This window comes from Sinocyclocheilus rhinocerous, unplaced genomic scaffold (assembly GCF_001515625.1).
Source record: "Sinocyclocheilus rhinocerous isolate Xijiao unplaced genomic scaffold, SAMN03320098_v1.1 scaffold1893, whole genome shotgun sequence".
Taxonomy (NCBI): Eukaryota; Metazoa; Chordata; class Actinopteri; order Cypriniformes; family Cyprinidae; genus Sinocyclocheilus; species Sinocyclocheilus rhinocerous.
This window is the reverse complement of record NW_015654502.1, coordinates 717,607-732,674: the sequence shown is the minus strand read 5'-3', so window position 1 is coordinate 732,674 and position 15,068 is coordinate 717,607. Positions and strand designations below refer to the sequence as shown.

Here is a 15,068-nt window from a genome sequence, read left to right as displayed (position 1 = left end):
GTCTCAGAAGAGCAGCTGTGTGCTGTGTGGGGCCGGCACTTATCGGCCCAGTCGCTCCCCCCACCTCCAGTGCCTCCTCTGCCCTCCAGGACATCACTGTCCTCCGGGTCAGTACTGAAGAGCTCCCATAGCACAAACAATAGCAGCACTGCTTGATTATGTTTACTAATTAAATGATCTATTTACTAGGTTCACACCATTATAGTGATCAACCCTGTCCAGTAGGGTACTTTTGTCCTCAAGGCAGCTCTGATCCTGTTCCCTGCCCGCCTGGCACATATGGAAACCGCACTGGTGCTGAATCACTCGAGCAATGTCACAAATGCCCACCAGGCACCTTCAGTCACTTGCACGCCCAGAGAGCCTGTTTCCCCTGTGGAAGTTCGTCCACCTCAGATGCAGGTCAGACCGTGTACACTTTAATACACTTCATGATGTTGAGAACAAAAAAAAAATCTCTTTGTATTTTTATATCAATATGATGCAAAATTCCTATTCCAAGGTACTATTCAAATCAATGTGATAAATGAGTTTAATGTCTTTTAACTAAAGAACTGCATTTTAAGAGCAGCGTTTCATGCGCAAGATGCTGCAAAATATGCAAGATGCAGCGCAAAGGTCAAACGCATCTGTCTTTATTCTTTTCTTGTATTCTTTACATAGAAAACAATGGAAAAGCAGTGCAGTGGAATGCAAAAACACATTCTCTGTCAATGGCCCTTTACACTCTTAAAAAAAAAACCAGAGCATGCAATGTATCTATTTTGTTTCTTTTCATAGGGGTGTCCTCTTGTACCTGCATAGGCAAAAACCGTGCGTTTCAGCACTCAGATGGGTCGTGCTTGTGTAAGACCGGTTTTGTCTTCTACAATGAATTAGACTTCAAAAGTTCCACCGCAGACAGTGAACTGGACTGTCAGCCTGAGGTGAGATGTGTGCACTTAAGCTCTGTGTTTCTTCGGTATATCTGTGTGATGAGACAGCAGGGAGCTCTTCCTTCTGTGTAGGTTAAGAAGCGCTGTGGGGCAGGTCAAGTAAGACTGGCCTCTACGCTGGAATGTGTCCCATCCACCTACTCCTGTAACGTCACATGTGGACCTCACGGTGGGACTTTGGATGTAGGGATGGGCATGTAAGTTCACTGTTCCAGTGAGTCTTCTCTGTATAATAATGTTAACACTTTACAATAAAGTTCAATTAGTTAATGTTTTAGGTATCATGAACTTACAATGAAAATACATTTACAGTATTTATTTATTTATTTTGATGTTTATGCTAATTACTACATAGAGTGCCGTTCACAGGTTTGGGGTAAATAAGAATTTTTTATTTTTTTTAAAGCAATTAATACTTTCATTGAGCAAGGGTGCATTAAATTGACCAAAAGTGACAGTAAAGACATTTATAATGATACAAAAGATTTTTATTTCAAATAAATGCTGTTCATTTGAACTTTCTATTCATCAAAGTATCCTGTAAGATGTATTTCAATTGTTTTCAACATAACCATATTAGAATGATTTCTGAAGGGTCATGTAAGACTGAAGACTGGAGTAATGGATGCTGAAAATCCAGTTTTGCCATCACGGTTATAAATTATATTTTAAAATTACACTAAAAATATATTAAAATAGAAACCAGTAAACTTTGACCTTTGAACGGTAGTGTACATTAATAGTATTAATAGTTGTATAAATTAACAGTGTATTATAACAAACATAAATTAACAATGAACAAAAGTATAATTATAAACTTTAACAAATTAATTAATAAATGCTTTAAGAAGATGTTGTTCTTCATGATAATGCATTCACTAAATGTTTACAAATTAAACCTTGTGTAAGTGTTACAATTATTATAATTTATTACTACATGTTTCGGTAACACTTTACAATAAGGTTCCATCAGTTGATGTTAGTTAATGTATTAACTAACATTAACGAACGATGAACAATACATTTATTACAGTATTTAATAATCTTTGTTAATGTTAGTTAATGAAAATACAGTCGTTCATCGTTAGTTCATGTTAATTCACAGTGCATTAACTAATGTATAACAAGCACAACTTTTGATTTTAATAACGCATTAGTAAATGTTGAAATTAACATTAGCAAAGATTAATAAATGCTGTAGAAGTATTGTTCATGCTTAGTTCATGTTAACTAAAGTAGTTAACTAATGTTAACTAATGAACCTTATTGTAAAGTGTTACCCATGTTTCTTTAATACTTCATTATGATTGGTCAGTGTATATTTGATTGTTGTCACTGATAACCAGTCTCCTATTCTGTGCTAGTTCCATGTCTTCTCAAGTTATCAAATATTATTTATTATTATTATTATTATTTATTTATTTGGTAATAACCATCTGTACATTATCCTTTACTTAAAGTGATGCACTTTATTAAAACTTTCCCACTATGTTTTCATATAATGATTCGTGGCTAATTATTTTTGTTTATAAAGAGATTTTGGTTTATTATAGAGAGTTTATGTGTTGTTTTTCTGCAGTTGTCACTGCGATAGGTACGTGTCAGCGGAGGAGCTATGTAACTCTTCATGTGTGTCCAAACTGCCGGTGCTTTCTGCCAGGCTGGATACAGACGGACAGCTACTGTTGAGAATCAAAGCCGCAGATGAAAGCAAAACCTGGAGCAGGGTGAGATCTGGACCTGTTAAAAAGACAATTCATTGTTATGTACCAGATTTGATACTGTGCTTATTGATGTGAACTCATACTAAATATAACATTGTTTCATTTTTCTCTCAGAATATGATAAATGTATTAGGACCTGATGCTCACGTCAAGAACATTGGAAGGATCCACTTTGTCCAGTTTGCTCCCGAGGGAGTGTTTGGTTGGATTTTAAAAGACCCTGTGCTCATTGACTCTTTAGTAAGAGGTAAGCTGCCAGTGTTAATCTGAACTCCAGACTCAAACATTTTGCAAATAAACAAATAACTTAACAAATAAATTAATAATTGCTGTAAAAAAAGCTGTTTATTTGTCCATTGAACCTAATGCGTTAACTGATGTTAACAAACTGAACTTTATTGTAAGTATTACAATTATTATACATTTTACTATACAGCCCTCTGTAATACTTAATTCTGATTGGTCCGTGTATAGTTGATGATTGTCACTGATTTTCTATTCTTTCTATTTCCTATTCTGTGCTAGTTCTATGACACTGCATTCTCAAGGCATCAAATACATTTTAGATCAATATTTCACATTAATTTATTAGTTTTACAGTCAAGTGGGCATTAACACAAAACAAACCCCTTCAAGATGGTGCAAGAGTTTATTTTGTGATAATGACTGTCGAACTGTACATTGTGCCTTACATAATCTGTACTTCATTAAAACATTAAAGCTTGCAGTATTTCCTTTCAGAACCTGTTGAAATTCTGGAGAAAGATTTCAGGAAGAGACGACATGCTGATCAAAATGAGGTTTCTGAGCCTTTTCCATGGATCCCAAATCCCATAGCATGTCTGTCCCCAAACGACATGCTCATCTTTCAGCTCACTATCAACCACACCGGTATGGCTTTGTCAAATACAGTGCTAATAATGAATATGCCTAGTGGAATGTATGTTTCATGTCATTCTGTGAATTTAGACCGCCACCACAGTCACTTCCCAGTGTACCAGAAGGACCACCTGTTCAGCAGTAACCCTGGCTGGGATTTTGGGGCATTTAGACGTCTGCAGCATCTTGTCAAACACACGAGGCTAAATTCCAGCAGGTAAGACTAGATCGGTATATCACATGTAGCTTTTAGCACAGATATACAGCTGATCTTCATGTGATTTATCTTATTAGATTTGCGCATGTGTTCATGGAGTCGGGAAAGTATGTGTTTCTGGATAGCGCCGTGCCGGACTGGAGTCTGATAGTGGTCGTGAGTGAACAGGGCTCTGAGTGCAATCCCACAATGGCTGCGTTCCAGCCCACGACTCCCGCACAGCTAGTCCGACACGGGATTGTTAAACAACACAGCTTAAACCTGCTTCCAGACTGGGGGCTTATCACAGGTGAGTCAACAATAAATAGCATGCATTTGAAATAGAAAGTGGCATTTTTCTTGCTAACAGGAATGGTTAAAATACTGTGCTTTGTGTTTTTCCATAGGGATCTTGTCTCTGTTGGTTTTGTTGATAATAGTGTTGACAGCCTCTGCTCTTGTCTTGAGGCCTAATCGGTCCAGCCTCATCGCTCAAAGGAGGCCAAAGCCCAAGTGGCGCAGCTTGGGTGAACCCAGTGTTCCTATTGAATATGTTTATAATACAGACAGGTAAGTGAACTTAGGTAAGGTTCCTTGTAAGGTTTCTTGGTGTTTGTTACAGGTATATTCACCAGAACAAGCAGTTTGAGGCAAGAATGCACTGATATTTCCATCCTGTATATATATATATATATTTTTTTTTTCTTTTTTCTTTTGCGTAGTGTCTGATAACTGATAAATGGATAGTACAATTATATATTATTTAGTCTAAAATCAAATAAAAAATAAAACACTAAAAACTGAAATCAGTAATTTTACATGTTGAATAAAAGTGAATTTGGGCATTACAAAATTATAGTGTACAGTAGGCAACCACATGTGACGACCCCGGGCTGGACTCCGCTTCGTCCACGGTGAAAACCGATCCGGTGATCCACAGCGCGAAGTTGATGTATTTCCTCAGCGACCAGCACGGATCAGCTCCAGGCATGACGAAGCGGATATCGTCCTCTTTTGGAAGACCAAACAAAGTAGTTTCGCGTGTTAGAACGAGCCATTTTAGGTAGGTGTGGCTGACTCTTAACTTTTATAAAGAATATCTCTTTGGATTGGAGACTTTAGTCTTTGCAACTTTACAGATCTTCTTTATGCACCAAGAGCTTGTAACACTTCAAAGAGAAAGGAAAAATTGAAATCGCATCATATGACCCCTTTAAGTGAGCATCAGATAAGAGCAATGATAAAGTGAATGTAAAAATTTTAGAAATAAGCATGTACAATTAAAATATCAAATATTAACCAATATACACAATCATTCAAAAGTTTGGGGTCAGTAAGTTTTTGTGTGTGTGTGTGTGTGTGTGTGTTTGAAGTCTCTTCTGATCACTAAGCCTGCATTTATTTGATTTAAAAAAATACAGTACAACAGTAATATTGTGAAATATTATTACAATTTAAAATAACTGTTTTCTATTGTAATAATGTATTCCTGTGATGGCAAAGCTGAATTTTCAGCAGCCATTACTGCAGTCTTCAGTGTCACATGATGCTTCAGAAATCATTCTAAAATGCTGATTTGCTGCTTAAGAAACATTTCTAATTATCATCAATGTTGAAAACGGTTGTGCTGCTTCATATCTTCTTACAAACCTTGATACATTATCAGATCTCGAAATGAATATCCATTTTTCATGTTGTACATTATAATGTTGTGATGCAAGGCAAGGCAATTTTATTTCTAGAGTACATTTAAAGAGTACAGCTGCTGACCAAAGTGCTGTACAACCTAAAAATTGTTACACAAAACAGTCAAGCACAGTTACATAAACGTACACATTAAAGAGACTTACAATGATCGAAAAGCCAGAGAGAAGACAAACTAATAACTCATTCCACAATCGAGGGGCAGCAATTGAAAAGGCACAATCTCATTTTAAGCTTAGACGAGACCGAGGCACAGACAACATCAAACTATTAGAAGACCTTAATGGTCTAGGGCAATTCCGATGGAGAAGAAGATCTGTAATGTATTCAGGAGCCTGACCATTTAATCCCTTGTAGACAAGCAATAAAACCTTACATTTAATGCAATGCCTACAATACATTCACTTGCAGCATTTAAAGCAATCTATAGCATAATGAGATGGTGCAGTTTTGAGTGTACTTTGTGTTGTGTTGTAGGGTGGATGGCTCTGAGCCACTAGGTCTGAGAGGGATGGGAGAGGGAGCAGAATCAGAGGAACCTGCTGTTTGCAAAGGAGGTAACTGACAATCATCTGAAATGTTTGACAGCTGATGAATATACAAAAAACTCCTCTGAATTCTGTCAAATCCCACATTGATGTGAAGGTTTCAGAACGACACTAATGGAGCTGGAAGAGTTTAATGTGAAAACGCTGTATGACAAGTTAGAGGATCAGAATTTACATCTGGCATCCCAGCTGGCAAAGCACCGCAAAGACACCCAGGAGTTTTACAGGAACATGTGCCAGCAAATTGATGTTCTGAGGGTAGGACGGAAACTGAAGATAAGAAATGCATTAAAAAAATGGCAAATGACACGATCAGTCTCTGTAACTAATCAGCTTGTGCATCTTTTATTTAGGACACACTGGAAAATATGGAACCCTCAAAACTGAACCAGCTGAAAAAAATACTAGACAATGAAGTTCTGATGAAAAGAGAAACTGCTCATGGTGAGACAGCAGTTTGCTTTAACTTGAGCCTTACATGTGTGTATACACTCAGGTCTGTGTAAGTATTTGTGTTTGCACCAGAGCCGTGGATGGGGCTGATGGAGGTCGTGCTGAGATCTTTGGAGGGAGTGCTGTGCAGGATGAATGGGGAGGTCTGGCAGCAACAGGACAGCACAGCTACAAACAGCCACAGAGACACTCGAGAGAGTGAACTTCACACTGGATGCATTCAGGTTACTTATTTAAACCCATTAAAACAACACAGAGCCATGGATAAGTAATGAATGTACATAGTAGTGATATTAAAAGGATAATTCAGTAAAAAATTTAAATTGTCATTATTTAGGCATGTTTTAAAATGATTTTATCATTTTATGATCAGATCATATTATATTTTTAATCATAAAAGTGGTCCATTTGGTGTAATGTTTGATGCGCTCTTGAGTTGTTATTGTTAACTAGGCCCCACTTTATATTAAGTGGCCTTAACTACTATGTACTTACATCAAAAATCAAGTACAATGTACTTACTGTGTTCATATTGTATTGCAAAACACTTTTGCTGCTATTGAGGTGGGATACAGGTTAGGGACAGGTTTAAGGGTGGGTTAAGGTGTAAGGGATGGGTCAACTGTAATTATAAATGTAATTACAGGAATCAATTACAGATGTAATTACATGCAGGTATTTTTAAAATATAAGTACAATGTAAAAACATGTATGTACACAATAAGTGGATTGTACCAAATTATTAATTTAAATGTAAGTACTTAGTTGTTATGGCCACTTAATATAAAGTGGGTCCGTTAACTAAAACCATTAAATATTTGTTTTGTTAATTGACATAAATCTGAAATAAAATGTAAATAAAAAATAAAATAAACTGGAGGAAAAATTTGAAATGTTGCCTTACCATCTAACCAAAAAAAAAAAGTCATAACAAAATCACTAAAACTAAAATGAAATAAAAGTTTAAAGTGCCCCTATTGTGTCATTTCGAATATTGCCCTTTCATGCAGTGTGTAATATAGCTGTCTGTGAATGTAAACTATCTGCAAAGTTATTGTCTCTCAAAAAAAAAGAATTGACTCTGAATCCCCCAAACGAGTCGTCAGGAATCCGAATCCCACTTCCGTGATGGCTACACATCACTGAGTATTACATTTGCATAATGCCCACCTATGTTCTACATTGGCCGGCCGTGAACAACTTGACCCGCCCTCAAACACTGTAGCTTCATGTGGTTAACATCATGTCAAGTAGATTAGTTTTATTTTCACTTCCGAATGATGAGGAATTAAATGCATATTATGAGAAAACGAAAGTGTTTTTTGACCTTGCATGCATGTAAACCTATTGTAGGAGCCTCCCAAAACAATATTAGGAACCTTAAAAATTTTGTGCGCATGTGCAGTCATAAGATAGAGTCTCAGGTTTCTATGGGAACCGGAGCTTCTAACGCAGCTGCAGTGACGCAATGACTTTAACAATCAGCGACTGGCTCTTTCATTTAGAAGGCGGGACATATTCCACCATATTGCCCGTTGCCGTTTCTCCCATTCATAATAGAGTGAACCGTCTTTGTATATTTATAGTCTTTGATCTAATATGGATGCATCAGCTTACAGCTGTGAGTACATAATGACAGATTTTTATTTTTTGGTGAACTATTCCATTAAGTATTTCATTATTGTTTTACAGTTTTCCCCTGCAGATATGTCAGAGTTTAAAGTGAGTGCAGATACAGAGGCAGCTTCCTCAGACCCAGGTTCGACCTTGTTAAAATCCAGTTTGTAGTCTTTGACCCAAGGCTCCTGCTATGCTAACAGTACATGCTCTCATCTGTCAGGTCAACAGCAGAGCACCATCCCCTGCGTGAGTGAAGAGGAACTGGCCAAGTTTGTGTCTCTGACACCTCTGTCCAAAACACTGCAGGAGATAAAGGAATCACTCCAGACTCTCGCCCACACGCCCAAGACAGAGGACGGTCGGTACACATTTGTGCATTTGGATTCAGTGAGCTAAAGTTGCAATGCACTTTTAATGAATTAAGTTGATACATAACAATTAAAAATATAATATAATGACCTACATCTTCTTTCTTCTCCTTCAGTAATTATCAGCCCAGCAGAGAGTGAACTGTCGCACCTGATCCCTGTTGCCCTTGACAACCTTTCCCCACAGCATTTCGCTGTCTTCCTGTTTGGCTGCCATGTTGTGCGTTTACTGAGCAGAGCTTTTTCCTTCCCCCCTGTCATGCTGCTCTTGGCCAGGACAGTGCCAGTCTCTCACTGTGATAACCTGCTGGCCTACTGCCATAAAGACTTTTATTATGACACAGCCAATCAAATTCTGTACATCCTAGAGAAGAAGCTTCAAAACGCTGGCCAGTTCATCTCCATTCTCTTACACTCAATGGCCTACATAACCTCAGGTAAGAGAGATTGCCCTAGCCTTCCCTAAATAGTTGTTTACTGTAGTCAAAGATGTCTACAGCTATTTTCATAATCTAACAAGGCAAGTCACTTAAGGACAAAGTTTGTTTTGAAAGAAGTCTCTTATGCTCACATCACTTTTATTTGATCAAAAATACAGTAAAACTGTTATATTAATATTATTACAATTTAAAACAACCGTTTTCTATTTTAATATATTTTAGAATGTAAGCTAATCATATCTATTATATATATCTGAATTTATTTGAAATAGATTTTATTTTACAAAGTAAAAGTCTTTACTGTGACTTTTCATCAATTTAATTTATCCTTGCTGACTAAAAGTATTAGTTTATTAAAAAATCTTACTGACCCCAAACTTTTAAACAGTAGTGTATAATACATAAAAGGTACTAGACAAAATAAGACAATTAAAATATAAATATTTTAATTGTCAGCCAAATTAAAAGCAAAACAACCTTAAACATTTTTCTTTTGGCATTTCCTTCTTTTATAGGCTCAGAATCTCTTGAATTCATAAAAGCCTTCCACTTGGCTGTATCGGCATTAAGCATGCAGTTGTTTCATCACTCTTTCACTGAGGACCAGAGGAAAGGAAAGGTAAGGCACTGTTTGAAATATATATATATACTGTATATGAAATCCAGGAAGAGCTAAAACAGGCTTTCGCTCACATGTTAGATGATTGATGAAAACACACAGAAGGCCTTTGGAACATTAGTAGAGGACTTCTTCACTGTAAAAATACCCACTGAAACCCATTTTGCTGAGCACCTGCTGGCAGAGAGGTTAGTACTAAGATGTTTTTGACATTAAAAATATATTAAAACATTCAAAGAACATTCACTTCAATGGATTTTAGACTTCAAGTATATAAATACTTCAAGTTGGAACAGCTTCTCCAGGAACTAAAACCAACCCTGAAAGACAGACATGGAGATGGTAAGAGATTTTAGAGCAGTTTTTTAACGGAAAACATTCTTAGCCTAGCAGGCACCTGAGCACTGGTACAATTTTTGGGGTCTTTTGTTTATATTGTTGCAGGACGAGGGCAAACTGGCCTAAAGACTCAAGTCCCAGTGAGTGAAAGCACTTTTTGTGTTGTGTTGTGTTTTATTTATTCTGAGGAGTGTACGCCTATGGAAATATATCCTCTTTTTCATCTACCTGTGCTTCAGGTGCTGTGTGTGGAAAGAGAAATAAACAGACTTGATGAAGTTTACCAGCAGCTCTCCTCTGAACTCCCCAGGGCAACACACATACGCAGCCCACCGGAGAAGAAAGAGTCCAGGTTTGACAAACCGCTTCAGGTAACAGCCAGTCTGACTCACCTTATGCTGGTGTACAGGAGACCCCTATACAGCCCCCACGATATTGCGGAAGGGACAAATGCATTTAAATTGTAAAATGTATTTCTCATTCTTTCTGTCTGTGTCTCTCACGCTCCCCATGCTTGCAGGAGCAGCAGATGATGCTGGAGCTGCAGAAGTGTACGGTGGATCAGAGACTGAAGGAGATGAGAGACAGACTTTCTAAACTGAGCTCAAGCCAGCGAGCGAGTCCTAATGAAGACAGACCAGCTCACGGCACAGTCCTGGCTCAGGAAGACAGCCAGACACACAGCAAACGCAAACCAGACAGCGGAGGACCAGAGAAACAGACACCTGCTGCAGGACAGTCCAGCAACAAGAAAAAGCAAAGCAAGCATATGGACAAAGATGAGGAAAAGGGTGTGACTGCGTGAGGAATAATGTTTGAAAACAGTGATTATTATAAAAATACAAAAATGTCTCCTCGCTTGTCACGTGTTGATTTTATGGCTATTTGTGACAAAAATTCACATGGAGGAGATGGCTGTAACATTTAACACCTCTGGTTTGGAAGCAGTGTTATGCTAAACAACTTAGCAAATGTAGTCATAACCTTAAAACTGTGAATCTTTATTTTATTCTTTATACCTGTCAGACTCAGTGTACTGCTACTGAAGTAGATGCAGTGTTTGCAAGGCCCTCATACAGAATAATACTCTCACTTTCAGACTTTGTTTTGTAGATGTTTAGATTTTTTCCCTAAATGTGCCATTCATTTTTAATGCTCATGAACTTTATGCTTTTGAGAAAAGTAGCATTTAAAGTTTTAAAATCCTCTACTGACACTGATGTAATATCATTTTCATTTTTGACTAATAATAATAATAATAATAATATATTAATTGATTAATTAGCTATTATTATTATCACTACAACTAATATAAATAACAGCTACAACAATAGATAAACAACAAAATCATAATAATAATGACAATTACTGTTATCATTGTTAAGAACAACAACAACAACTATTATTATTATTGTTGGTGTTGTTGTAGTGACAACAACAATAATAATGGTCATTGTTATTACTGTTGTTGTTGTTGTTGTTATCATTATCCTTGCAACTAATATAAATAATAGCAACAACAATGCCAATTATTTTTGTTCTTTTTCATAAAAATAATACTAATTATTATTATTGTAGTCACTGGGAAACATTCTGAGATGATCTAGTCACTCTGTTGAGCTTGAACTTATCTTTGTTTGAGCTCAAATTGACCGCTAGTGAGATTGTGAAATTTTGCAATTTTTAAAAATGTAATTTAAATGTAATATAGTTTCTTCGTTACAAATTACATTATCGTAACAGTTTGAGTTTGCAATTGAAATATTATTAGATTTTGTTTTAAGATTTAAGATTTTAAGATTTAGAAATTTGCTTATTTAATAGTGGCTTAAGATGTATTTTATAGTTTATAAATATTTATTCTTCATTGTTTAATTATTATATTATATTAATATTAAGTATTTATTATTAATATTAGCACTACAACTAATATAAATAACAGCTACAACAAAAATAGTAAACAAACAACAAAATCATAATAATAATAATGACAATTATTATTATCATTGTTGTTGTTAAGTACAACAACTATTATTATTATTATTATTGTAGTGACAACAACAACAATAATGGTCATTGTCATTACTGTTGTTGTTATTATTATTATTATTATTATTATGTTATTATTATCCCTGCAACTAATATAACAGCAGCAACAACGACAATGGCCATTATTTTTGTTGTTTTTTAATAAAAATAATAGTAATTATTATTATTGTAGTGACGACAACAACAACAACAATAATAATTAGTAGTAGTAGTAGTATTTGTGCATATCAATCTGTTTGAGTTTACTTATTAGTATAACAAAAACTTTTGCGACTTAGCAAGCACTGTATTTCCGTCAGGAAATGCAAATGTAGTTGCTTTGGCTTTGCTGTTGTTCTGAGTGAATGTTTGTTTAATATACATTATTTATGAACAGGTTGTCACGCTGTATTTCTGGAGGAGATATGATCATGCCTATTTCTGTCCTGGCTTCTCTTCCGTGGGGCATCAACACAAGATATGTGAATATATATGTATATGGCTCAGAGGTGGTCTTATTCAAATAACTAGCTATCTACATAGAAACCGGCTGCAAACTGAAACAGCTCGCTGGATGACACAGTTTCAGACTCAGACAGCCCATAACGAACTGGCTGCGTGATTTCTTTTCTTTTCTTTTCTGCTAAGCTGACAGACATGCCAGAAACCCAAGTAAATGCAAAAAAAAAAAGCCAAAACATTTAATCCGATGTCCCCTTTAAGACTGTAAAATTCAGAAATTTGCTTATTTGATTGGTGACCTAGAATTGATTTATTCTTCATTTTATGACATACCATTTTGTGTTTTCAATTTATAAATATCCTAAAACTTTTTTTTTTTTTTCAGTTTTAAATTTGGAACCCCAGATTTTGAATGAAATCTCAAACGTTTGGACTATAAGTTTAGAGAACACTTTCATTTTATTATTTCTTATTATATTATATTATATTATATTTTATATAAAAAAAAGAGATGAGCTTTTATTTATTCATACAAATATTCATGGACTGAAACTAATAAACAGACTCACATGGTTTCATCCTCCACTGCTGGATGAAAGCATTACACTGGCCTGCTCTCTCATTTTGCATTGCTGTTGCCATGGTTTCCCTGCATCGTGGGTATAGCAACCAGCAGGCCTGCCATTTTTAGTCTGTGCTGAGACCAAGCCTGCTGGCAACATCTCCCTCGATAAACACTTCTGCTATTGAATTACAGCTCTTGTAATTGTTTCATTGAGAGTCGGAACAGAAAGCATTGGAAAGCATCTGGCACGACTGCACTGGAAACAAATGGTCTCTGTGCTGTGTAGAAATAATTTCTAGGTCTGTGAGCCATGTGTTCTTCTCTTCCTGTGAGGTCGGCATAATAAAGCACCCATAATCCCAATGATGAAATCTGTAATCCTTAACTCTGAGCTTCACTGGGTTACCATTACTACTTTAGCAAGATTAAATCGTTGACTTTCTCATTGTAAGACTAGACACAAATCTTACGTTTATGTTAGCATCCAAACATGGATCTAATCCCAACAAATTATCCCTCCCAACGGTACCATACGGAAGAGGAATCCATTTGATCTGTATAGAAAAGCAAGATGGGTGTAAATGTACACTGTTGCATATGGCTAAGCCATTGGGTGCATAAACATATAGCATTTGCATATGCATTTCAAACCGAATGGATTACTGGAGTGTTGGAAAAATGTTTATCCCAATTCTCAGATGTTTTCCATTACGTGTTTGTCCTTATGTGCACTATTTACATATGCTGCTAGTCATGTGACTGAAAGCATTTGAACTTAAAGGAATAGTTCACCTGAAAATTTAAATTGGTTGAAAATGTACTCTCTCGGGCCATCCAAGATGTAGATGAGTTTGTTTCTTCATCAGAACAGGTTTGGAGAAATTTAGCATTACATCACTTGCTCGCCAATGAATCCTGAGCAGTGAATGGGTTGTCCATATGCCAGTCCATAATCCATAATAATACTTACTCCAATGGAAAAAGTCCATCCCCTGTTGTTCTCTCACATCAAAATCAACTTACATATTTGTGTAGAACTGTTTTGGACTATTTTTTGCTTGAATCTTTATCTGTGCATATTTCTCTCATGATTTAGACAAGATTACTTTTTTACTAAGCAATATTATGGATATAGTACTCATGTTAGAAATGTCTAAATGATGGATTTGTTTCTTACAAACACGCAGCATCAAAATTTATTTTGATGTTTTTATCAGTTGTTTGGACTCTCATTCTGAAGGCACCCATTCACTGCAGAGGATCCATTGGTGAGCAAGTGATGTAATGCTAACAAACTCATCTACATCCTGGATGGCCTGAGGGTGAGTACATTTTCAGCAAATTTTCATTTTTTTGTCAAACTATTCCTTGTACAGCCATGCAATCTACAAGTTTTGTGCTGTAATTTTGTGATCTTATTTGAACATATGCCACTTTTTTTTTTTTTAGCTCAAAATGCCATTTTGCATTTGTCAGTTTCTTCAACAGTCATCATCCATGTGGTGACTGCAAACTGGAAATGTTAGATTTGGTGTGACTCATGTAATAATTGCAGTAATTGCGATGAAGCTGCTTCCCCGACCACGCATAGGTTAAGTAGGACCAGCATTTGGGTTTAAATTATGAAATGCTGTTCTCGAGCAGAGACAATTGAAGCCTACAGATGCACACAGCTCATGATGTACTGTTCTCGCTGGGGTTGATGGATGTTGTTTATGAGGGAAGAAGAGACAAGAACTGGTGACTGAAGGATGGATGCTAGTGTACAACTCAGTGATCTGTGTTAAAGTTGTGGGCTCTGACGAAACTTCGGCTTCATATCTGTCTCCTTCTGTTGTGTAAGTTGCCAGGACATGAGGACTCCACTGCCACCTATAAACAAATCACTTATTAGGCATCGGCCTTGAATAGAACTATTCAGTATAGGGGAGATTGGGCTAATCACACTTTTTAGATCAGTTAATACTTTTTAAGGTGGGTTCATTCTTGAAGGTCAATTTTTGTGTAGACGCAAAGTATTGACTACAATACTTAACATATCCACTGACACTGTCCAGAAAAAAAAATGTACAGTTCATTGAAAAATATAAATAATATATAATAAAAATAGCTGGGGAATGTTGTCATACTGTAAGTTGTCACAATGAAACCTGCCATTAAACATCCTATAATATGCTTGTCAGCAACA

The 15,068-nt window shown here is 36.2% G+C and overlaps 1 protein-coding gene and 1 long non-coding RNA gene across 2 annotated transcripts; both read left to right on the top strand.

The window, feature by feature from the left end:
• The first annotated feature begins 6,186 nt into the window (after positions 1–6,186).
• LOC107717290 (uncharacterized) lies at positions 6,187–6,601 on the top strand. Its single transcript, XR_001637300.1, has 3 exons — positions 6,187–6,244; positions 6,340–6,430; positions 6,512–6,601. It is a non-coding gene; the product is annotated as an uncharacterized LOC107717290 (long non-coding RNA).
• Positions 6,602–6,642: 41 nt separating this feature from the next.
• LOC107717261 (uncharacterized) lies at positions 6,643–10,630 on the top strand. Its single transcript, XM_016523945.1, has 10 exons — positions 6,643–6,663; positions 8,132–8,198; positions 8,280–8,417; positions 8,544–8,864; positions 9,383–9,486; positions 9,568–9,674; positions 9,749–9,828; positions 9,931–9,965; positions 10,065–10,196; positions 10,346–10,630. Exons 2-10 carry the CDS (start codon positions 8,147–8,149, stop codon positions 10,628–10,630), a joined length of 1,254 nt encoding a protein of 417 aa, XP_016379431.1. The 5' UTR covers positions 6,643–6,663; positions 8,132–8,146.
• Positions 10,631–15,068: the final 4,438 nt, after the last annotated feature.

Coding starts and splice junctions, on each gene's coding strand:
- LOC107717261 (XM_016523945.1), top strand. CDS start 8,147: ATGTCAGAGTTTAAAGTGAGTGCAGATACAGAGGCAGCTTCCTCAGAC. Junction 9,829..9,930: donor GAAAGACAGACATGGAGATG/GTAAGAGATTTT, acceptor ATATTGTTGCAG/GACGAGGGCAAACTGGCCTA. Junction 10,197..10,345: donor GGTTTGACAAACCGCTTCAG/GTAACAGCCAGT, acceptor CCATGCTTGCAG/GAGCAGCAGATGATGCTGGA.